The following is a 26,048-nucleotide window of genomic DNA, read 5'->3' on the forward strand; positions in this document are numbered from 1 at the left end:
CCTGCAAAAGAGTCTGGTGGAGACTGGATATTTTTGGCCGGTCGCCGGTCCACTGAAAAGAGCGTGTTATCTAGTGTCCGGAATGACTCAGTAAGTTCTGTGAGATAAAGTGACTTGCCGCCACGACAATAATCCAAAACAGACCAGTTCTAAAGTGTGAAGTAATTTGGAATGGTTACTACCATGCAAGTAGGGGATATATCAAACAGTTAGTGAGCGGGGGTCTAACACGGGACCTGGACAGTGTAACAAGCACGGGGAAATCACCTTACAAATAACGTTTGGACATCATGAAAGTTCATCAATTACATGTTTAGAGTTAAAACTTTAGATCCAACACAAAGAGTCAGTCTACTGAGGAAGACCAGAGTGACTTGTCGAAAGCTCTAGGTGAGAGAATTTTTTGTGTTGGATCTCTAAAAGTTTTAACTTTAAACAAAAGTTTGAACATAGTAGTACAAGGAAACGGCTTTTGACTATTGATAGTACTGGCTCTGTGTACAAAAGTCAATATTAAGTGGTCATCTTGTAAAAATGACCAAGAAATATCTTTGAAAATGAGTAAGTTTTAACAATCTTTGAAAGTGTCTTCGTACTTCCAAAACTACTTACTTAAGAAACTGGTATTCTTTGTGTCAAGAAGTTGTCCTACTACATTTTAATATTAACGAATCACATTCCTACAACCTTACTATATCGTCTAGATACATGTGTGACAAAAATAAATAGTGCAAATATACTCTTCCCTCGCATAAGTGCTTACATTCACTCAGTATTTTCTGTGCGCAGCGCACAGACTTTATATAACACTAAACACAATCAAACAACTTAAATCATATGTGAGGGGGAAAAGGAAATCCAACGAATTATTTACATGTTTAAACTTTTGTTAGAAAGTCCACACCACAGACAGACGGGTTCGTCCATATGAATACACATGCTAGTGATAGCGCACTTTGTCGTGCGGATATACTAATAGTACCTATCATATCCCAATCCAACCATCATATACATTTACACGTACTTCTATATTACAATATTGGCAGGAAGTCTTGAAGAAGACGTCACGATGCCCACACGACAAAAATCCTTGCGGTTTGGACATCACAAGAGATTTCTCCACGACTGGAGGCTACAACTTTTTCTTGCTATTTAAGACATTTAAGGGCCCGGTCACATAAGTCGCGCGATCGTCGCACGATTGTCGTACGATCTTCATACGACCGCAAAATGAGTCTTGGGATAGTCGTAGATGTGTCCTGCTCGATATATTAGATTCTTGTCGGCGGTTGATTCCGTAACAGCCTGATTGAACCTCTACGGTTGCATCACAGTTGTACGACTGTTTTCCCGTTCTGTTGTATGGAAGTTGTGTAACTTGAGTCCGTCGTGACTTTGTCCTGCTTAGTTGTGTCCTTTTTATGTAAACATATTGTTTTTGCTACGTTTCTTCCTCTTCTTCTTCTCCAAACACTGACCTCTGACCTGGTCAATGACCTGATTTGTTGACGTCTCTCACCATGGTAACTGGTGTTGGGTTACATAATGTTGCAATTTCATAGTAGGCATTTAAACTGCTGTCACCATATACATGTATGTGAATGTGTTTGAGTAAACATTATGCATTTTCTTTGCAAATGTTACTTTTCTAGTATTTTTTATGTATTACGAATTCTTACGACAATCGCACGACGACCTACGACGCATGTGACCGCGACCCGACGACGGTACGACAGTCTAGCGACACGCGCAGCTCTCCACAGACATGTTGGGGTAGACCTTCAGCACGACGTTTCTGTTCTCGTCGAAGTAGAGGATGCTGAGCGAGGACAGCTTGTCGGGCACACAGCAGGGAGACGGCACGCCAGACGTGATGCCCACCGTCCGCATGATGCTCTGGATCGTCGCGTGGTTAGAGGGTTTCATCACCTGGTGTACAACAAGAGCAAGTTTTTATTTACTTATTCATAACCACATTATGTGTTCGTAAATAATTTCATCAGGTTGGTAAACGACTGAATAGCAAAGTTCTTTTTATTCACAACCATTTATTTTTTGAGTCAGAATTGCCCTGATGAAGATGACAGAATTGCCCTGATGAAGATGACAGAATTGCCCTGATGAAGATGACAGAAGGTCATCGAAACGTCGGCTTGAAAAATAAATGGTTGTAATAAAAAGAACTTTGCTATTCACACATTATGTGTTGCTGTAATGTTTTGTCATGTCTTGTCAGCAGGACAAGCCCTTTGTAATATCCACTGGCTAGTTGGGCTGCCCTGACTGTGAGGGTTGAACAGCCAAACCAATAAATGAATAATATTTTATTTATTTATGATGACTCTCGACATACATGAGTAGTAAACGGCATGGTCAAACAGGTGTTCATGTTTGGACGCCTTTTTAAAGACATCATTCTATCTTGATACTATATTGCTACTACCTGTATATTGATACTATGTTGATACTATATTGATACTATCTTGACACAAATTGATACTATATTGACACTATATTGATACCATATTGACACTATCTTGAGACTATATTGATACTATCTTGATAGCTTACAACACAGTATCAAACTGGCAAGGCAGTATCCTTACGTTCCACTTGCGAAAGATATACCTGCGAATGTACAAAATAAGGGAGGAAAGTCTGATAAAAACGCATAGAGAGAGACGTCAAAAATAGGCCGAAGCCCAACCCTCTGCTTAGAGACTAGTTCAGGCTGTATGACAAAAAAGGACGACGACACCAGGTAACCTTTGCCACGCGATTTACACCACAAATCCGACATTTGGAGCATGTCTGGCCGAAAGGACTCAGATGTTTGTGCAAATGTGGCCCAGCTAACAACCGCGCGTGTCGCCTGATTTATGTGTGCAATCAATAAGGATAAGGAGACGGGATTATACCTAAAGTACATCGTGTTTGTCACGGTCTTTAATAAACATTAGAACTGCAGAGTCATTTTGGTGTAAGGATTTCAGCGCAGTAAAACTGAAATATATAGGGACACCTCGCGTAGCTTGTTTTGGGGATATTTCAAACGCTTGAAGTAAGAAATTATGACGACTATGTGCTATGAAATGGCAGTAAATGTCAATATCTGACAGATTTTCTCATCCAGAATATTTGTAGTTTTGCCACCATGGAATTGCATTGGACACATATAGCTAGCTGTGTCCTGTTTTTGCTTTCTTGTCTTCTGGGATGGGAGTTTTGATTCACGCTTTAACTTATCCACACACGTCTTGTAAAATATTTTTATCTTTCATTGTAAAAGTTGATGCAAGAATATAAGTTGTGCCTAACTTGAGTTCGCAGCCACTTTGTCTGTGTCCTTTCATATATGTATTTATCACAGTTCTTCTGATTAAAAAAGAGGAAGAATTGCACTGGATGCTTTGGGTGCCACTACAGTAGTGTAGCGTGTACAGAAGAAGTGTGGGACAGTGTAGCTATGCCGTGTGTGTGTCCCAGACCCCACGGCACGACAGATTTCCTCCAGAATTTATCCAGAATATTTCTGCTTGCCACCCTTAAATTGCATCCAGAATATTTCTGTTCCGTCGCCCTGTGAAGTTGCAATGGATACCACTAAAACTGGTGTGGGACAGTGTTTCTCTGCCCTGTGTATGTCCCAGACCCCACGGCTTGTTCTGGATCTATTTCAAACGCTTCAAGTATGTGCTAAGAAATATAGCAGTAAATTTCAATATCAGACAGGAGCCTCATCCAGAATATTTCTGTTTTGCCTCCCTTAAATTGCTTGGGATGTTTTAGGTGCTTTAGCTTCCACTACTAAAAGTGTGGGACAGTGTTTCTCTGCCCTGTGTGTGTCCCAGACCCCAGGGCTATACCTGTTGATGGCCGGTATGAAATGCTAACGAATATGTGCTAAGAAAAGGCAGTTAATGTACGACCGATTTCCTCATCCAGAATATTTCTGTTTTGCCTCCCTTAAATTGCAATGGATGCTTTATATGCTTTAGGTGCCAGTACTGTGGGACAGTGTTGCTATGCCGTGTGTGTGTCCCCGATCCCACGGTTACACCTAAGTCTTGAACATCTAACTCTAAACAGCGACTCTGCGATAGTTCTAGGAAAGAATGAATTTTTGTACACCCCAATCCTTGGTTGATAACTATGGTACTTGAAGGCATGACTATTTCTTGTTCTTTTCTTGACTGGTATAAGGTACAAGTCGTGTCACTGTGGAACAGTTTAGCTGTGCCCTGTGTGTGTCCCAGACCCCACGGCTATGACTGTTGATGGCCGGTTCTCGCACAATGGGCCGCACACAGCCCCACATTCTCAGGTGCGGCCTGTCGCTTCATACTCCAGCGCCCCGCGTGTTTACGTCTGTCACTTTCACATGATGAACGTCCCGAGCTGTCACAAGATTCACACCGCGCTCCTGTCACAGGTTAAACATCTCTGTCCTGAGGGCTTACACCTGCACGGACCCTCCACACCCCCCCTCCTGATCGCACACACCTACTGCACCTGTGGTGTAGCAATACCCCCCCTCGGGGTACGCCTGGGGGGTAGCCTAAATTGCAGGCAGGCCCCCGTAAAAGAGACATTTCCTTCCAACCGACCCGTCCGTTTAGCCTCTGCCAGGCTTCAGAAGCGGCTGGAAAGACTAGAAATTGGCTAAATCTGTATCAGTATAGCCGGTATAACCGCCCTTCGGCGTAACACACCAGCTTTGCAGGCACGCGGCGCGGCGGCAGCTAGCTATATCACACCGAACGACTTGTTACACCCAATCTTTGCACATAATTGCAGGAGTTGTTTAAAGCTTTCTAGTGATCATGCCCCAACTGTGCTTGGTGGCAACGAGGTCCAGTCTACGATAGTTCTGGGGAAATACGAGTTTTTCAGAGACACCTCAATCGAGAGATAAAATGCCGGGGGAGTTAGTGCTGACTAGAGTAGCCTGTATGTACGTAGATTCCAAAAATGTCCTTCTCTGAAGCCTGGTAGAGGCTACCAAAGCCTGGTAGAGGCTACCGGAGCCTGGTAGAGGCTGCCAAAGCCTGGAAGAGACTACCAGAGCCTGGTAGAGGCTACCAAAGCCTGGTAGAGGCTACCAAAGCCTGCTAGAGGCTACCAAAGCCTGCTAGAGGCTGCCAAAGCCCGGTAGAGGCTACCAAAGCCTGCTAGAGGCTACCAAAGCCTGCTAGAGGCTACCAAAGCCTGGTAGAGGCTTCCAAAGCCTGCTAGAGGCTACCAAAGCCTGCTAGAGGCTACGTTCCCTACAGGAAGTTCGGCTGAACCCGGCGGCAGTCCGGCTGCTGATGTGTTAGCTCAGACTCAGGTTGTTTGGAGACAACACTCGGCTGTGTTTGTGGTACTAGTAAGGGGGGGGGGTATATAACAGCTAGCCTGTATGTCCGACGGTGCTCTGGGTATTTACTGCACGTAAGTCACACATTCAGAACCTTCCCCCCAAATTGTCACCCGAACACCAGCCAATCAAGATCGGCTGAAGTTCGGGAGAAGTCTGGCCAGATTTGGGCCTAAGGTAAGGTCTCCCTTTCTATACGAATCGAAACAAATTCGACTTAAATTTGAGTCAAATTTGACCCCCCCGAACAAGTCCTGTACACTGCTGACTGTGTGACAGGTGCTTAACACGCACTAGGAACAAACGCCCAGAAGACAGGTCCCGTCAACTTCGGTTGGTCCAAGCTCAGCAGGCATGCTAATGTTATTTGCGCTCTCCGTGTAGAAAACCCGGCTGACAAAGGCCGGACTCACTCGGACAGGAACTGAAGAGGGCGGCAAATATTGGTCCTGAGCTCAGGACGGGTCCGCTTGGCCTTCACCCGGTGGGTATATAAAGGTGGGCCGCGGGATGGGGGTAATAAAGAAGTACGGGCCACAAACCTGTGTATACTAAACTGGAGAGGGTACGGAACCAAGCCGCAAGATTGTGGGTGTCGCTCGAAAAATGTCCAGACTATGCATGATGTACAAAATGACTAATAAACTACCAACCACTAAGTACCTGATACTAGTACCAGCCAAGAAAAGAAATAACCGTGCCTTCAAGTACCAGAGTTATCAAGCAAGGATTGAGGTGTTCAAAAACTCATTCCTAGTCACCAAGTACATTAGGGAAATCATCATTAGATAGTTTAAAACAATGTTTAGAGTTAGATGTTCAAAGGTTAGGTGTAACAGGTCATTCGGTGTACTAGTAATATAGACAGCTGCCGTCGCGGCGCGTGCCTGCGAAGCTGGTGTGTTACTAGTATTACGCTGAAGGGAGGTAATACCGGCATACAGATATAGATATACTGCTTTAGGGGGAGGGGTGAAAGTCTTGTGTTGGCAGTTTTTAAACTTCTGTACCGGTTTCTTCTCAACTCTATGATGTTAGGTGCTATCGTCGCTGGAAAAACAGCCCTCTATCGTATATACAGGTGCTTCGTGCGATGTACGTGACCGGAGATTTAACGTGACCAAAACAGTAAAGAATGTCCAGCACAAATATACACTGTGACTCTCCCGGTAAGTTACAACTACCGTCCGATTCTGAAATACAGTTTCATCTGCATCTGCACAAGTATCTGATACCAGCCCAGAAAAGAACAAGAAACAGTCATGCCTTCAATATCAGAGTTATCAACCAAGAATTGAGCTATTCAAAAATTCGTATTTCCCCAGAACTATCGTAGACTGGAACTCGTTGCCACCAAGCACAAGTTGGGGCATCATCACTAGAAAGTTTTGTGCAAAGATTGAGTGTAACAAGTCGTTCAGTGTGATACAGCTAGTTGCCGCCGCGCCGCGTGCCTGCGAAGCTGGTGTGTTACGCCGAAGGGCGGTTATACCGGCTATACAGATACAGATACTCCCCGTTTTGTACTGATTCTTGGGTAAACTTTGCTTGGTTACAACAGGTGCAGGGTTAATACTAGTATACTTTAATCCTCCATCTTGTTGACCTGTCCTGACCTCCCTGACGCAATCGGGATGACGTTCGGAATCGAAGCTTCCGCTCTCCTGGTCATGTTTTGAGAGGAAAGAATTTTGTTTAACCGGTAAACCGCCTTTGTAAAACAGTTTTGTACATGTACGTACAAGCTGCGTAAGACCGGACTGTGAATCTTGTTGTTGTCCTTGTTTAACGTCCAATATATCGCTAGACGTGGTCTCTTGGTGCTGGTTTACTTGGTTCAGTTCAGAGTAAATCGTCTTTCTACTAAATTCTAGGTATATAACACTTGGTGACTGTAAGATTCGAACCACTCACACCTGGAAGGACCCCCCTACTCTTTTCGATAAGTGCGGTGGGTTCTTTAACGTGCGTGGGGTGTGGCTCTCCCAAAACACGGGACCTCCATTTAACGTCCTATCCGAGGGACGTCCCTAACCGAAGCTAGGTACTCTTTTCGATAAGTCCGGTGGGTTCTTTAATGTGCGTGGGGTGTGGCTCTCCCCAAACACGGCACCTCCATTTAACGTCCTATCCGCAGGAATGGACGGGCCAACATAAACACGGCCTCTCCGTGTGGACGCAGGTGTGAGGCGGGAGATGGACGGGATCCAACCCCGCCTGTGGACTGTTGTCTTACTACACATACTGCCGGGGACGGGCCAGTGATAGTGCTAGCCTCCATAGCATGCCAAAAACTGGGGGTCTTCAGGGTCTTTGGGAGCTTTTATGTGCTATTTTCTGATTGAATATGATATAGACGGCCGGCCAGGTTGAATTACCCCCGTTTTTAGAACTGGGCTAGAAAACAGCCGAAGACCACCAAACTCCCAGTTGTATAACTTAAGTATAAGCCTGCTACGGAGGCTATACTAGTGCTGCGTTAGCCCATATGGCCCTAGCCTCTTCCAGGCTTCGGGAGGCGACTGGAAAGAGTAGAAATTGTTCAAATAGAGAGAGAAATAACATGCAGGGGGAGTTGGTCCACAGAAGAGTACCGTGATTTTACACCCTCGGCATGTTATCTTTGGCCAATTCTCTTTCCAGCCGCGTCCCGAAGCCTGGTAGAGGCTACTGTTAGTCTATAAGGGCCCTTATCACATCGAACGATCTGTTACATCTAACCTTTGCACCTATGACTCGAGGTGTTTTAAATCTATTGATCATCTAATGATGATGCTCCAACTGTACTTTATGACAACGAGTTCCGTTTTACGATTGGTGTCAGAAAAATAACAAAACTTCGTGTGTGTTTTTTTTTTCGGGTATAAAGCATGGACTAGATTTTGTCACACGGCTACGGATGGATAACTCTGAGCCAAGCCGACAGAAATGTGGAAAGTCAGCCTGAGGATGACCCGTTTGTCCGCCGCTGACCTATGACCTGTGTGACCTTGCGATCACGGCAGGTGACACGCACGTTAGTCACGTGTCAGACCAGGTATCACAACTCCAAGCAGATACGGTGAGGATCCGGCTCATTCAGCAACATTTTTTTTACTCTTGACTCTTGTCTATTTTCTAGGCTTGTACAAAACTATTTCCAAATTCCATACACTTAAGTACTGTAGAATAATCCACATTCCTTATGCATATGCACCTAGACAAACTTTCCATCGAAAACATATCTGTTCTTTTTCATCTCTAATTTAAGTATAACTGACAAGCGTTGAATTTACCTGATGATAGTTGTTAGTTTCTACTTTCCTTTTGTATTTCTAATCATGTCCTCGTGGTCTGGCTGCCAGGCTACACTACTCCCAGCACCGTAGAGATACCGGGGACCCTACGATGGACTGGCTAGCGCACACTAGCCTCCATAGCATGCCAAATACGTGGGGGTTTGGGGGTCTTCAGGGTCTTTGGGATCTTTTATGTGCTATTTTCTGATTGCATATAGACAACATAGCCGGCCTGGTTGAATTGCCCCTGTTATTTGAACTGGGCTAATCAGAAAACAGCCGAAGACCACCAAACCCCCAGTTCTATAAGCCTGCTACGGAGGCTAATCAGAAAACAGCCGAAGACCACCAAACCCCCAGTTCTATAAGCCTGCTACGGAGGCTAATCAGAAAACAGCCGAAGACCACCAAACCCACAGTTCTATGAGCCTGCTACGGAGGCTAAGCGTTTCACCCGAACTATCTGCCTCTGGGCTGTACAAATTACTACCAGTCATCGCCCGTCAACCAGAGGAAATTGGAATGGGGCACAGGTCACATTGTCAACATTCAACCTTCATATCTACATGCCTGTTCCCAGCCAGAAAAGGCCGAAGGCTGTGCGCTAGATGACTGTAAAGTTGGGTTACTTTTATAACTTTTACGTTGCTCCCTAGAATAAATACTGTCTTGCCTATTGGATACTGTCTTACGATTGGTGTCGACTTGGAAATCGTGCCCTCCACCCATACCATTCTAGCCTGGATACCAGGCTGTTCCCAGGAGCCAATGAGCTAGTCTGTATAATAGCTCTTGCAACAGTTTGACACCCAGGCTAGTTCTGGAGCCGAGGGCCTAGCCTATATACTGGCCCTGACAACAGCCTGGCACCCAGGCTAGCCCTAGAGCCGATGAGCTAATCTGTATACTGGCCCTGGTAACAGTCTGGCACCCAGGCTAGCCCTGGAGCCGAGGAGCTACCATGTACAGTACCCCTGACAAGAGTCTGTTACCTAGGCTAACACCATCCCGACTATATGACCGATAAAGTAAACTGCCACATACCTAAGACATGGGGAAGTCGCACGTGCCAGGGCAGTAATAGGCGTCGAACAGTCTGACACCCAGGCTAGCCCTGGAGCCGAGGACGCAGCCTGTATACCCCGGTAGCACTCTGACACACAGGCTAGCCCTAGAGTTGAGGATCTAGCCTATACACTAGCCCTGACAAGAGTCTGATACTGTAACATACCTTAGACATGGGGAAGTCGCACGTGCCGGCGCAGTAATAGGCGTCGAACGCCTTGGGAGAGATGATCCAGTCGCTCCAGCCGATGTCGGCGAAGTCGACGCGCATGGGCCGGCGAGAACACACCACAGGCGTCTCCTGCGTGTCGTCGGCGTCGTCTTCTGTCGTACTTCTGTCGCCGCTGGTCCCGACAGGGATGCGGATGAGCTTGCGCTTCCTGCCGCGGTTGCGGTTCCGCCGGTTCTTTTTGCGTCGCTGCTTGGACCTGGGCTTCAGAGCTTTCATCATGCTCCGTCTGTCGTATGTCTCCGGTTCCTCGGCATCGTCCTCGGGGATCTCGTTGTCGAAGATGGCTCGCGGGCGTCGGGATCTCGCCACCGCCTGTCTGTTGTCGGTCCGCGCGGAGTCGGACCGCGAGTTGGACATGGGGATGTTCGTGCCGTCGTCCTCAGTGATGTCGGTGTTGGAGTCGTTTGCGAAGACGACCAGGAAGGGGTAGGACGGGTGCCGGGGACGTCTGATCCTCGGCTGTATCCCGCTGCCGCCGCGGTACGTGATTATGAACCCCAGAAGACTCTGGTGCTCCCGGGAAAAGTTGATGGCCCTCCCCACGTCCTCCACCTGCCAGCCGTAGCTGAACATGGTGATGTTGCGGGTCTGGGTAGTGGCCGCCGCACCCGCGCCAATAGGAGGGATGCTCAGCAGAGTCACCTGCCAGTAGTCGGGAGGTAGAAAAAAATACAACAGTTAGTAAACAGGGACATGATCTCGTCCTCTTTTTTTTTATTCCAACATCTAATCACAAGGCGTGGTGACGGCACACTCAAGTTTTTCAACTTATATTTATGCCGTCACCAACACGGGACAAATACAGGACAGGACAATACTCATTTTCACCTGAGCGAAGTGAGGAAAGTCGTGTCGAGTGCCTTTCTCAAGGGCACAAGATCGGTGGCATGTCAGAACTCGAACCCGGGACCTCTTGGTTCCGAGTCGAGCACTCTGCCGCTACACATTTGTATTTATCTTTGTGTTTATGAATAATAATAAAAAAAGAGAGAAAAGGAGTCACCTGCCAGTAGTCGGGCTCCTCTATGGGCGCCCGCGCGTACTGCCTCAGCCTCGCCCGGGGCAGGAAGAACCGGATCTCTGCCGAGATGACGGTCTCCGTCCGCGGGATGGAGGACGAGTTGAACAGGTACATCACCTGCCCGTCATTACCCAGTCTTCCTGTACAGGAGGGAAGCAAAACAAGACAACGTTTAGCGAACAGTTAAATGACAACAGTAGAGATACAGGGTGGCAAGGTGGTCTTGTGGTTAGGAATCTTTGAATCTATAGGTTCTGAGTTCGAATCCCAAGTTGCTTTCCTGCGTAGGAGCTTAGCAAACAACAAGATGATGGTTGGTGATACAGGGTGGCAAGCTCGGCTAGGAATCATTGAATCTAAAGGTTCGAATCCCTAGTAATAGGCCTCGATGTTGTGCCCTTGGGAGAGGTACTTTACACCTATTTCCTCACTTGACGCAGGTGGAAATGAGTACTTTAGTACCTAGCTTCGGTTAGGGACGTTCTCTCAGATGGGACGTAAAGCTAAGGTCCCTTGTTTGATGTATTTTTGTCTTTTTAAACGTTTGCACTGTATCTAATGCACTATTTCCTATGTATATATGTAACGAATTCGAAGTGCCTGTATTCCATGTATTTGAGCCTTGGAAGACTAGCCCTGCAGGGCTAAAAGGTTTCGAAATAAATGAAAAAAATGAAATGAGTAGAGCCACACTCCGGATCCCTCAAGCACGTTAATAAATATCCCACCACATTTCTCTAAAAGATTATGGGTATTATCATTTAGTGGCTCAAATCTTACACGCAGTCTGGTGTTACGCAGCTTGTACCTACAGTACAGAACATGTGTGTTACGCCTAAAGGCGGTTTACTGGTTATGCCAAACAAACAGACACGTCTCCGAGCTGAGCCGTGGACCAGCTGTCTCCCACACGCCGCTGGTTTACACGGCTTCAGCGCTAACCTTGACCCTGACATGCTGCCGGAAGCTCTGCGTCATCCCAGTACGTAACAAGGCAATCAGAGATGGCAGACTTCACCCCCTCTATGGAGGTCAGAAAATATACGTAGACACACACACAGAAACACACACACAGAAACACACACGGACGCACACACACACACACACACACACACACACACACACACACACACACACACACACGCACACACAGATACACACGCACGCACACACACACACACACACACCAACACACAGGTACTCTAGAACAATATTTTCCTCCGTTGGTAGTGAAGTATCAAAACAAGACATCATTTTTTCCACATTAACGTTGGCGAAAGACTTTTTGCTTTTCAGTATGGACCCGTCCTTACTAGGTTTTTGATTAGGTTGTGGTTTAAGAGTTTTGTCCGCTTCCTTTCAATCTACCTTAGAAGACAGCTAGAAACAACTGCTAAAAGTATTCTGTGCGACCATGTAATGTTGTCAGATTCAAACATGTAGGATATTAGTGTTCAGCGGATATGATACATGTGTGTGTACCGCCCATCGCTTCAAGGACGCGACAAATTTGTCCGTCTTCTGTTTTGAATTTAAGAGTCAACAACAATCAGATGGGATGTGTCTCTCGCCGTCTTTTTGCAGCCTCTACCAGGCTTCAGGAGGCGGCTGGAAAGAGTAGAAATCGGGCAAATAGAGAGATAACATGCTAGGGGAGTTTGTCTGCTGGGAGAGAACATTTTGCCGCACCCGAAGCGGCTAGTAGATGCTAGTCTTTGTTTTTGTGCCGCGAAGAACCAGCAATACGGACTGCCGGCAAGCTGACACAACTATCCGGAATTTTTGTCATAACAGGGCCAAGTGGCGGTTAGTCAGGACCTCACAGGGGACCAAAAACATCCACACTTCCTCCTTTTGTACCTGTTTATTGACAGAATTAAAGTTCGGGGAGCTCTGCCAAGTAGAGGAATTTGACTCACTATGACAGCTATGACATCTTCCGGTAGGCTTGAAATCATGTTCTTTACATGTTGACAATGTACGGGTATAGATAGAACCGCAAATGTGCACCTGTTTTAGTCTGGGAAAGGGCAAATGCTAGCTCGTTGCTGGAAGCTAGGCTAGCATGTTTGCCCTATAGCCGAGGAGGTGGCCTGTGTAGGCCCTGGAAACAGTCTGTCATCCAGGCTAGCATGTTAGCGTTTGTGGGCCTTGGAATGCGCCTGGTATCCAGGCTACAGCATGTTTGTCCTAGAGCCGAGGAGCTGGCCTGTGTAGGCCTTGGAAACGCCTGGCTTCTAGGCTGACAGAATCCCCTCCACGACAGTAGCACTCGTAGCCTCTGCCAGGCTTCGGGAGGCGGCCGGAAAGAGTAGAAATCGGCCAAATAGAAAGCGGCTAACTGTTCTCTTTAGCAGACCAACTCCCTCGGCATGCTATCTCTCTATTTGGCCGATTTCTACTCTTTCCAGCCACCTCCCGAAGCCTGGTAGAGGCTAGCACTCGCGCGACTGACTGAAGGCGGTTTTTCGAGAGAGAGAAAAAAAAGAGAAGAGTTCCCGCTGAGAAATTGTGGAAAGGACGGAAACTTGAGACGAGTTGACGCGAAGTTTCTTGCGGCGAAACGCCTTGGCCCTAGAGCCGAGGAGCGGGTCTGTTTCGGCCTTGGAAAACGCCTGGCTTCCATGCTAGGCAGAATCCCTTCCACAGCAAAAGCACTCGCGACTGAAGGCGGTTTTTCGGAAGAAAGAGTTCCCGCTGCGAAATTGTGGAAAGGACGGAAACATGAGACGAGTTTACGCGAAGTTTCTCGCGGCGAAGAAATCATCGAGGTCGAGCGGCAGTGACAGGATTACCCGGGGAAGTAGCGGGTTGTGTGACCCGGGGCACGCCGCACCTGTCCGCGGGATAGCCCGGCCAAAACTAGTACAGATGTTTGGACACTCCCAACACGGGATCAAAGGGTCCGGAGCGATGGGGCGATTATGGGCAGGCGGCCTCCTCGGTACAAAACAAACGGGAGAGATACACTACAGGAGCAGCAAACCTACACATTGGCACAGGAACAGGCAGTACAGGGATAGACACACAAACAGTCTATGTGACTATAAAACAGGAGAGAGAGGAGAGAGAGAGAGAGAGATACACATACAGAAGAAAAAAGATAACAAAACAATTCTTTAAAACAAACAGAAGAGCTACACTACTGGAACATCAAACCTACACATTGGCACAGGCACAGTCAGGACGGAGATAGAGACACATAAACACATAGAGAGTTCGTAACGTTACGTGTCTATGTGATTTTGATAGAAGGAGAGACACAGAGAGAGAGAGGGGGAGAGACTGAGAGAGCTAGAGAGATTGAGAGAGAGAGAGCTAGAGAGAGAGAGAGAGAAAGAGAAGAGAATAAAACAACCGACAAGACAATATCGAATGGAGCCAGCGATTGTCAGAAAATGGAAGTAAATTAAAAGGTCACAATCTTCCCAATCAACATCTGCTTGGATAGCTACGTTCGCACACCTCAGGAAACATGACACCACTAGTATCTTTTGAGTGGGCGGGAAACATCAGTAGCTCCTGCCGCTGGTTACCCCGTGTCAAACGGGTACAGTTTGTGGGACCCCGTAAACTCCGGGGTTTCTGGAAGCGGCCTTTTTGGCCCAATAAAACCAAGGACGTTCTTGATAAAAACTAACCACTCACTGAAGGTGAAGGTGAGAAAAGGTCCAGCCGCCGTATTTCTTAGAAACTGCAACAATAGAACGTTCGAAGTGTTCGAAATAGAACAGGGGATTCGACGTGTTCGATAAGTGTTCGAAATAGAACAAGGGGTTCTACGTGTTCGATAACGGTCCTCATCGAACACCTATCGAACACGTCGAACCCCCTAGTCTATTTCGAACACTTCGAGCTGTTCCAAATAGAAGACCATAGAACAGGGGGCGGGGCTTATTTTGTTCGATCCGGAACGGTCTATTGTTCTGCTGCTGTTATTGTTGTTTGTTTACTGAGCGAGTTTATTTCGGCATTATTATATGACAGGCACGCACCAGGTATGTATTAACGGAACTAGCAATGGACTGGTGGATGTGAAATAATTTATCTAGTGTAAATGGAAGATGAATGAATGAATGAATGAATGAATGAATGAATGAATGAATGAAAATACGAATGAATGAAAATACGAATGAATGAATGACGCTGTCAAATTGGACAATAACAGGTGAAGAAAAATGTCTGAACCCGCACGTAGGCTCTCGTTCCGAAACAGATGACTTGTTGACAAGCCTTAATCAAATCATCCTGGGCCTCACGGGGAACATGTACTAATGGCATTCAATTTACTAGTAATACCTAATATAGCCTGGGTACCAGACTGTGGCCAGGGCAAAGGGTACATGCACTAACGACATTCAATTACTACCTGACATAGCCTAGGTACCAGACTGTTGCTAGGGCCAGTATACAGGCTAGCTTCTCGGCTCCAGGGCTAGCCTGGGTGCCAGACTGTTGCCAGGGCAAGTGTACAGGCCATGGAGGTCTACCTCCATGTACAGGCTAGCTCCTCGCCATTAACTCAAAATTGTCCCTAATACGTTACGAAAGTCGCTGTACTTTTGCTGTGTCAATATCAGGGAGGATACAGAACCGAAAGATGGTAAAATTAGGTTGCTGGAAAATGTTGTAACTATTTTTATTTGTTTTCTTTTACATGTGTCTTTAAGTGCAACTTTTTTTCCAGCATTCATTCCCCCATTCTTCAATTTCCCTCACAAACAAACAAACAAACATGCATCCCCACAGACCATTTCCTAGAAACCTCCTTGCTCTAAGCAGAGGTTAGGTATCGATTCGTCTTGTCTGTGTGACAAGCTGCAAATAGTCGTGTGTTATTTCAGCGGGCGCATGGCGTGTGGTTAAGACAAAACAAAAACACATCACTTTAAAAAGATACACAAAACGCACGAAAGTAGCGTTACGTACACAGCACGAGTCCAAACGATACACCGACAATATACTAGTACTCACGTATATTTCTGTCTCTACCTGTCTATTACATGCCTTTGCTTGATAAAAAACAAAAGTAGAATTTTCCTAAATGGTTGTGAACAATTTGGTAGCCGCTGGCCAGAGAGGTATTGAATTTTTTATGGCCCGCTAACTCCTTATTTTGAGACAGGAAAGACGAATAATACTTTACCAAAGAGATAAAACTCAATAAAACTAGATAGATGTTAATTTTGTACTACAGGAACTAGTTCTTGATGTAAAATGTATAATTTTATCATCGTTATATCTGCGTTTCATGTACTTGGAATCCGCGTTTGAGCATGTATTTGCGATTAACGTATTGTTGTGTTCTTGCTAAATTATTTACGCCATTTGCATGCAAAATTCTACTATTTTTAGCATGGGTAAGCGAATGAGTTTGATAGAGACTATCTAATTGTCCCCTGTACACACAGGTTATACAGCCTCCTATCTAGCCTCCGTAGCAGGCTTATGGAACTGGGGGTTTTGTGGTCTTCGGCTGTTTTCTGATTAGCCCAGTTCTACAAAACGGGGGTAATTCAACCAGGCCGGCTATGTTGTCTATATGCAATCAGAAAATAGCACATAAAAGCTCCCAAAAGACCCTGAAGACCCCTAACCCCCCCCCCAGTTTTTGGCATGCTATAGAGGCTACTCCTATCGCCCCTCTACACCCATACATATCTCCGCCACGCCTTCGTTGTTTGGAGAAGTACTCAAAACAAGAGCAGCGGCGAATTCATCATTCCAAAACCACTTAGAACTAATCTTTATCGCGTTTTGCGCAATCCGATTAGATACGCTCTTCCCTCTACGTGTCGATAAAAGAAATCAGAACCAAGAGGTCCCGGGTTCGAGTCCTGGCACTTAACACGAATTTCCTCACTTAACTCAAGTGAAAATGAGTATTGTTTTGTCCTGTATTCGTCCTCTGCGTTGGTGTCGGCATAAAATAAGTTGATATAATTTGAGTGTGCGTCGCCATGTTTGGTCAAGAAATGTTGGAATATAAAAAAAAAAAGAAAAAACGTTACAAAGCGTGTCCACAACAATCAGAGAAGGACATGCCCTCCAACTAGCGGCAGTGAATCATACACGGACTAGATTCTTACATCCTGTTCATATTGTACTTTCTAGTAGTTCCCAAGACTAAATTTATGTTATCCTTTTGTTCTTCTTATTACATGTACTACAAATGTATGTTGCTCAGTATCCAAACGTTACAAAGCGTGTCCACAACAATCAGAGAGAGAAGGGGGACAGGCCCTCAAACTAGCGGTACTGAATCATACACGCACTAGATTCTTACATCCTGTTAATATCATAATGTTATAATGTTCTACAAGTCTCCAAGAGTTAATACCTTGAGAGACAACTGACTCTGAACTGAACCAAGTGTAAAACTGAGCACCTGGAGACATAATAGACGTTAAACAAGGACAACAACAACAACTGTTAATAGAATATACTTTCTAGTAGTTCCTAAGACATTTGTGTTATCCTTTTATTCTTATTACATGTACTACAAATGTATGTTACTCAGTATCCATATACATAATGTAACATCGTCTATACATGTATGTATTTAGCCCCATGGGCATGAACATGCAAATAAAGATAGACGATGAATAAAGATTTAACTACATTCTTTTCCATAAAAAAAAACAGAAATTAACTACGTACGATCGACTGCTATCGCTACTCAGATTTGTATATTGGAACACAAGTTTCGGCATGATTTCCAAGAACACCGTACGCTTATTGACCAATCCACATTGTCAGCAATATTCAATCTATAGTATACCTAATACTAGCACTACTGCACTGTAGATTCGACCACTCTAACAACGGTAGCGAAAATATTTGTCATGGCAGGGGAATTTGCCCACCATAGAGTTCATTTGCCTTCCTAGGAGAAATATTACCCTTACTTCCTCGGCCAAGTATTGACTCTATTTCTGCCGAATTCTACCATCCATAACCCATCCAGAAGGCCTGTTGGAGGCTAGAATACATTCATAACGCCCTATGAAGGCCTGGTGGAGGCTAACTGCTCACGACGAAAAGCCTTCGCCTATTAGCGGGCCTCTGACTAATTTGTCCTAACGTGCGTACACACAGGCGAACAGAAGCCGACAAACGCAAAACACTTGCCTCACAACTGACCAGCGGAATGCCCTTCCTAACGCCTGTCTTTTATTTACTGTTCTTTGATGTCAGAGCCTTTTCGTTCCACTCTACTTCTACATGTACGACGCGATTCCGCAATTATAGTGGAGAGAAAAATCCCTACTCCACCCCCCCCCCTCACGAAAAAAAAGCACTGTCCAGTATCCGGCTTTTGTTTACATTCTCTTCATTTACGACGAATTATCGTTTACAGCGGTGTGGGTTTAGGGACTGAGTGATAAGGCAGGCTGCTCTGTGTAACTAGAACTGTGAGTGGATGGGGGCAGAGACAAGCATTTTGCCCCGCTCTGTTCTCTTCTCTTCCCGTCTTCTGTGTGTGTATAAAAAAAAGACACAGCAAGGGTCGTCTCAGCAAGAGGCTTTTACAAATCTCCGCAAACAAAGGGCTTGGGAAAACAAAGCCAATCCTACGTTTACGCTAGTGTGGTGAAGCCCGTTTCGCAATGAGGCGCAAATAACTACGTCAAACTGGGGGATAAGGGCCTAGCGCAAACAAGGAGGACCTCGCGAAGGCGTCCTAACCCGTTCACAGCGCGGTGCGAACAGCATATTCTGCCCCAAGGGTCCACACGACAAGGCTAGTACAATGTAAATTTTTCTGGGGACTGTCCGAAGCGTGTCTGCCTTTCGTCCAAAGTGATGGCTCTGACAGCGCCCATACCAGCGCTGAACATGCGTTTCGCAACACCCATGCACTACCAGCACACACACCACGCGGTTTAGAAGGAATGGTACAGATCTAGAGAAGACAAGACGGTTCGTACTTACGTATGATCGGGTTCATGCTCCGTACTGTGTTCCCCTTTAGGTAGAACTTGGCGGACTCGTCGTCTAAAATCCCGTTGGTTGTCCGCTCGTACAGTTCCAACATGAAGCGCGGAGGCGACTCGTAGATTTCTGAGAATAGGTCCAAACCCTGCATGTTATGGCCCTGTATCTCCTTCGGCCACATTCTGGCCGCTGCCTCCTCGCTGCCGAAAGGGCTGCCGTAGTCCAAGGTAGGGTTTTCCCAGTACTGAATGGCCAGGGCGGCGTGTAGAAACAGCACAGTCGCGGTGTACAGTCCCCGGGCCATGCTTGGAAGCGTGGCTCTAGCCCGTGAAAGTCCGACTCGGGTGTAACAAGAAGCTGCAGATCTCCGTTCAGTGTCTCACCTGTGGAAAAACAAACGGCGACTTAACTGGTGATCACCACGGCACTGAATGTTTATGGTAGCGGGCCGCTCGTCCCATTCCGGCGGGGTTAGGGCCGACACTGCTCCGGCTAGTTTTGTCCAAGCCGCCGCAATGCTGTAACAGTTAGACCACGCCGCGAGAGAACGCCAGCTTTTTTTCTAGAGGTGCAACCAACCAAACTGTAGCGCGGTGGTAAAACTGCCGTCTGCGGTGACCTCCGAGTCCTGTGCCACTTCTCTACTTACCAACACCGGGGTGCCCCGCCTCAAGAATGCGCAAACATTAAACATTACAAGCCTCGCGAAATCCCGCGCTCAACCCTTCTGCGCATATTCCGCTTGCGCCAGCCGAACGAACCGAGCGAGCGAACGCGCGGCCTCAAAGTTACGGTGTCAGAATTAATCTGGCCATTAAACACGGGACGTTCTTAAATACTACCCGGCTGTCAGCACTAGAGTACAGCACGGCCCGAGAGCAGTGGCTGGCATTTGGTGTTGATTTGAGCAAGTTATTTCAAGCATTCCGCAGGTTTGCAAGCCACCGCCGCGCCAGTTAAAGGTAGCGCGTTTAGTTTAGCTTTCCTGTAAGTTCTATAAATAAGGAACTGCTGCAGAGAGGGCCTTAAACAAGCCCAGAAGCGCTGCAGAGGAAGCGCCAAATCCTGCACGGCGGACAGACTGGTGTATAGCTCGTGTGTCAGGGACTGTCTTTTGATGACATGGACTTTACTCCTCACAGTAACCCTTGGGCGAGCAAATTTACCTGCACAGCGAGCACCTTGTTTTGTCCGGGTATGTCTTCCGAACCCGAGCCCTCTACAGGTTTATACCGTTTGCTACACACACACAGCACGCGACCTAACCAGACCTATACCATGTACATACTTGTACTAGACCTTCGCTGGCTTTCTATGGCAATCGTCACGTTGTTGTGCTCTGTTGTGGTTTGCATTTTTTTTTTCTGCCGCGAACGTCGTAACTTAGGAGGCCGTCCGACCGCCTAGGATATCCCCCGGCCTGCCCACCATGATTACCTAGCCTCCGTAGCAGGCTTGTAGAACTGGAGGTTTGGTGATCTTCGGCTGTTTTCTGATTAGCCCAGTTCTAAAAACGGGGGTCATTCAACCAGGCCGACTATGTTGTCTATATGCAATCAGAAAATAGCACATAAAAGCTCCCAAAGACCCTGAAGACCCCCAGTTTTTGCCCTGCTATGTAGGCTAATGATTACAGTGCGTACCATTTGTCAGAGGTTTTCCCCACACATTAGAGAGAGGCACACGCTGGTCTTATCTCACCGCTTCATCTCGATCACCCAGTCAATCACTGAACATCGATTACAGATCGACACATCAGATAAGGCATGTTTTTTTCCGCGCAGACAAACCCACTGTAGTGTAGGGTACGTACACTACTGTATGTAGTACATGCGTGTGTGTATACCTGTGGTCAGACTGCGTGCGTCCTTCGTGGCTCTAGCCGGTGCATAAACAGTCGAGCTCTACTCGCGAGCAGCCAGAATAACATGCCGGGCATGCTCTAGCTTCGAACAGTCTCGGCCCTGTGTCTGTACAGGGTTGGGAGGTGAGGAGAGTACCTGTAGCGCGGAGAGCGGACGGCATTCCACCCCGGGTCGGTCTTCCTCGGCGTGGACAAATGTGCTGCATTTATATGTAATGGTATGATCGCCTGAGGGGAGGTTTGCGGGTTTTGCGGTGTGAATGAAACTTTGCTATTGTCCATTGTCTGCGCGGATAGGCTAGCTAGGGTTCTGCCGTGTCTTACCTTGCAACTAGCCTCTACCAGGCTTCGGGAGGCGGCTGGAAAGAGTAGAAATCGGGCAAATAGTACTGTGTAGTGCCGCAAACTGTACTCTAGAGCGGACCGACTCCCTTGACATGTCATCTCTCTATTTGGCCGATTTCTACTCTTTCCAGCCGCCTCCCGAAGCCTGGTAGAGGCTAAGTCTGGGGTTCTGCTGTGCCTTACCTTGCAACCGTGCCAGGAGGCTCGGGAAGGTGTTCTTAATACACGTGTTCTGTTTTTTTATGAATTGTGATATGTCACCTGTATCATGTACGTAGACCTTAAAATGCCCTCCTCTATACAACAGAACACGTCTAACATGAATTGAAAGTTCATCTGAGTTGGTATTATTTATATCAATGAGAATTAAACTATTCTCCAACTCATATATTTACTCGCCGTAATTTTCAACCGAGTCACTCGGTCTTTTGCGTAATTTTCTTTGAGTTAGAAGAACATTTTAATTCTCATTATGTAACTTAATACCAACTTTCATGCTACACGTGTTGTGTTGATTACAGGACATTTTACATACATGTGACACTCGTCGTTTTCTTCTCATCCAATTGTTTTTTCTTTGCAATGCAGATTCCCTTTTCTGGTAGTCAGGCAAACAGTAGCCTCTACCAGGCCTCGGGAGGCGGCTGGAAAGTGTAGCAAATAGAGAGATTATATGCCAGGGGAGTTCGTCCGCTAGAGAGTACATTTTGTCGCTAACCATTTGGCCGATTCTACTCTTTTCAGCCGCCTCCCGAAGCCTGGTAGAGTCAGGTAAACAGGTCCATGTAAGGTGCCCGTACCCTGGTTTCGTGTACATGTGAGTTGGGACCGGCTTGCTCGGGTGGGCGGTAGGACGCAGTGCAATGTGTTCCGTACCGTGTACATGTGAGTACATGTGAGTTGGGACCAGTTATAGCTCGGGTGGGCGGTAGGACGCAGCTTGCTCTTATCAGTCCGATCTGCCGCAAACATGCGCCACGATTGACGAAATTACGCGAACCGCATGTTCGCTAGCCTGGGCGCCAGGCGTCACAGCACGCGTACGTGTGTAGACCAGGGTCTATATTATAATAATATTGTGACTTTTTACTGAAGCACTAGCTTGAAAATGCTACTTAGTTTTCTAAAAATGGGCGTGGCCTCATAGCTATTGATGACGTCATCGTGACGTCATAAAATTTTGCATAAATTATTATCTTGCAACAAGACACTTTGTGACAAAAATTCAAAGCCCGTACTTAACTGCAACATGTACTTTTAGAACACCCCAAAAGTGGGTTATTTAGTACCTTAAACTGATGGGGGGGGGTATGATGTCCCGCCGCGAGCTCACGCCTTTTCCGGCACGGCAGGGGCGCACAGCTCCTCCGCCCCCGACACATGGTCTGCCTTACTAAAGAAGATCCCTTTCGGTGGCAAGACAGTATCCATTAGCCAGAGGAGTTGGTGGGGGTAGCGACAAAAAAGGGGCCATGCATAAGAAGCTAACGATCATTCCCCAACAACCTCTGCTTGGAGAGTACTTACTAACCTCTACCACTACCAGGCTTCGGGAGCCGGCTGGAAAGAGTAGAAATCGGTCAAATAGAGAGATAACATGTCAAGGGAGTCGGTCCGCTAGAGAGAGAGAGAGAGAGAGAGACAGACAGACAGAAAGAGAGAGAGAGCGGCAAACTGTTCTCTCCAGCCGACCAAACTCCCCTGGCATACTATCTCTCTATTTGGCCGTTTTGTACTCTTTCCGAAACCTGGTAGAGGCTACTGCCTTACTAGCCCCCGCTCCGCTCGTGTAAAGAGACACCGAAAGACGCATTGTGAAGAATGCCGGTCGTCAGGGGGGATTTCTCCCAGCCGGCCACTACAAACACGGACACGCTAAGGGATACAAGCAGAGGTTGGGGGGAAAGATCGGGACGTTTTGTTGGACTAACAGGCTATAGCTTCTACCAGGCTTCGGGAGGCGGCCGGAAAGAGTAGAAATCGGCCAAATAGAGAGACGAGTTGGTACCCTACGCAAGGGGAGTTGATACCCTAGAGACTGCATTTCGGATGCGGCAAACTGTACTCTAGCGGACCAACTCCCCTGGCGTCTTTTCTCTCTATTTGGCCAATTTCTACTCTTTCCAGCCGCCTCCCGAAGCCTGGTAGAGGCTACAAGATCGCGACTTTTTTTTAAACTGCCAGGATGAGTGGGCTGTCAGAAAATCAGAGGAAGGCCATAAATTTGGAGACTAGTCACGCTCGCCTAACACCTAGGCTATTACTACTACCACTACTACATTAACCCTGTTCCTACGTAACAAACCACAACGGCCAAGTCTTGAATGCATTGCTACGGAGGCTATTGTACAACCACTGTCTTTTAAAAGATAAGGATGAAGCTTCGATATGCTTCAATTTGTACTTATGGGACGAAAACCAGCCCAGGTGTTGTCCCTGTATCATCAGGTTAGTGTAGGCGGTGATGATGACGCACTAAACGGCTCACTTCTGGGCCTGGCCTAGCCTCTACCAGGCTTTCCTAAGGTCCCTTCCTAAGCGTAGCCTCTACCAGGCTTTGGGAAGAGGCTGGAAATAGTACCGGGTCACATGTTACTAATCCATGCGTAACCTTAGCCTCTACCAGGCTTTGGGAGGCGACTGGAAAGAGTAGAGATCGGCCAAATAGAGAGATAGCATACCGAGGGAGCGGCAAACTGTTCTCTCCCAGCAGACCAACTCCCTTGGCATGCTATCTGTGGCCAATTTCTACACTTTCCAACCGCTTCGCGAAGCTTGGTAGAGGTCCAGGTTATCATATGCGTTACAAACACCTGATACATTATAGGATAGATGCTGCTTGGTAGATATAAAAGGAAGTTGTACGAAGCCATCCTCACGTGCAAAGTTTCTTGCAATCTGCACTGCGTATGTATCATAACAAGACGGCGGGGGGGGGGCGAGGAGAAAACGCAGCTGTTTGGCTAAGAACAAAGACTTGTTATTCTTACTAAACGGCTAATTATTACCGATAATCTGGTGAAAGCAGGCTGGACATATCCGAGCTGTTAGCTACTAAACAAAGTGTTTCTCTCATGTACGCCCGCCTCCCATGAAAAGTGGCGGTTCGCCGATGACAGGAGTGTAGCAAATGGGAGTTGTTGCAAATTGAAATGTTTGAAAGGAGAGACAACTGCAACGGAAACGGAGTAACAGCCTCCACCACATTAGAAATCGGCCTTTGTACGGACTTTCTTATTGTTGACACAACAAAAGTACAGCGACTTTTACAAGGTCTTCTACAACTGTAGCTAAAACAAACCGAAGTGGACACAAATGAGCTTACATTCATGTGCAGAAATCAACATATCGTTTGCACCACCACTAGCAATGTCTAAACATTATTTACTTCCCTATTTGTACACAATAAGGGTTCTCTCCTAGAATGTAATTGAATTTATGTGTTGGATGTTATTGAATGAATGAATGAATGAATGAAGACCTCTATTGTACAAACATACCCATTGTGTTAGGTACACGTCATAACAAAGGATACAGTTTAAAGATACATGTATGCTATGCAGTATTAAATCAATTCGGCTTCTCCTCGTTTGTCTTGTTATTATTCTCTAATGCAAGCTCAGCTCCACTCCCCTCCACTAGTATTTGTATTTGGGCCAATTTCTACAACTTTTTCATGTCCAGTCTATTAGAGTCCTGGCCCTTCCTATTTCCGCCCGACATCCGGGACCTTTCCTGCTGACATCCGGGACCTTCTCCGTGCTCTGTGATGTATCACATATAAAAGGTTCCTTCCGAGTTCTACAAACCGGGACGTTTGCCCTAATTTGAACCGATCTACAAAGCCTTCGCTGTAAGTGTATTGAGAGCACACAGAGTATTACATTAGCAATATACATCCAAATACACTTCCTACAACATGCAAGGGCCAAAACCTAGAGAGGTATTAAACCATCATGAACTGGCACTATTAAAGTGAAAGCAGCATCTAAAGATCACGTCTAGCGTAAAGATATAGACTTCAAACAAGGACAACAACAACAACAACATAACACTCTATAACGGTTCCGATTTTGACCTGGGGAGTTGTTAATATTTAGACCCACCTACATCTGCTTGACTGTGTACAAATAGGAAAATATGTATGATACATACAAGAATGTTTAGACCTTAGAACCACTACTGTGCTAGTAATCAAACTCAACATGTTTGATTATACTAGTACATGCACCTGTATATAAGTTCATTTCTATCCACTTATCTGTTTGTATAGTATGTACAGTTGTAGAAGACCTTACGAAAGTCGCTGTACTTTTGTTGTGTCGATAAAGATTACCCTCCAAGCAGAGGTTGTGGGGGAATGATCGTTAGCTTTTTATATATGGCCCTTTTTTGTCGCTACCCACAACCTTGGGTCGCGCATGGACCCTCTCTGGCCTGGCCAATTCGATACTCTATTTTTGAGACCCTAGGATCTGCTTGGAGATTAGTTAAAGATTTCTATGAAAGGATTCTCCCTCAGATTACAAGAAAAAGTTGTTCAGCTGACAGATTTGCTCCGTAATCTTCTACTTAAGGGGGGAGGATGTCCTGGGATATCGGTAGGCTCGCCTATTTTCGGGCAAACAATTGCAACGTGAGCAAAAACGTGAAAGCCAAAAAGCCTAAACAAAAAACAGAAACATCAATTCCAACGTCCGAATCCGTTATTCGAATTTTCGAAAGCGGCGCACGCGAAACGCACATTTGGAAGCCCATGTGATAACCGTTAAAACCCCATGTGATACCGCTAGTTATCACATGGGCTGGACGCCTGTATCTAATGTTATCGCGGCCCAGGTATGATATAAAATATACGTAAAACGTACCTATATACGCCTGGTGGTCCCGACTATCCAGAGCGGAGAACGCGCAGAGGGACACGTCAGATGGAGAACACCACATAC

General features: G+C 46.4%; 1 protein-coding gene across 10 annotated transcripts in view; it reads right to left on the reverse strand.

The window, feature by feature from the left end:
* Window positions 1-1,564: 1,564 nt before the first annotated feature.
* Window positions 1,565-26,048, reverse strand: part of LOC109481417 (bone morphogenetic protein 3-like) — a 53,760-nt gene continuing 29,276 nt past the window's right edge. For 7 of the 10 annotated variants that reach the window (XM_019783977.1, XM_019783976.1, XM_019783980.1 and 4 more), the window contains exons 3-5: window positions 10,938-11,095; window positions 9,869-10,576; window positions 1,565-1,929 (exon numbers count right to left, since the gene is read on the reverse strand). In XM_019783977.1, coding sequence (XP_019639536.1) covers window positions 1,738-1,929; window positions 9,869-10,576; window positions 10,938-11,095 — 1,058 coding nt within the window. In that variant the 3' untranslated portion in view covers window positions 1,565-1,737. Of the gene's footprint in view, window positions 1,930-9,868; window positions 10,577-10,937; window positions 11,096-18,890; window positions 19,277-19,542; window positions 19,560-20,739; window positions 20,961-25,970; window positions 25,987-26,048 lie in introns of those variants that run through there. The other 3 variants (XM_019783985.1, XM_019783984.1, XM_019783986.1) reach the window with 3 other exon arrangements.

This window comes from Branchiostoma belcheri, unplaced genomic scaffold (assembly GCF_001625305.1).
Source record: "Branchiostoma belcheri isolate BF01 breed outbred unplaced genomic scaffold, Haploidv18h27 scaffold55, whole genome shotgun sequence".
Lineage (NCBI taxonomy): Eukaryota > Metazoa > Chordata > Leptocardii > Amphioxiformes > Branchiostomatidae > Branchiostoma > Branchiostoma belcheri.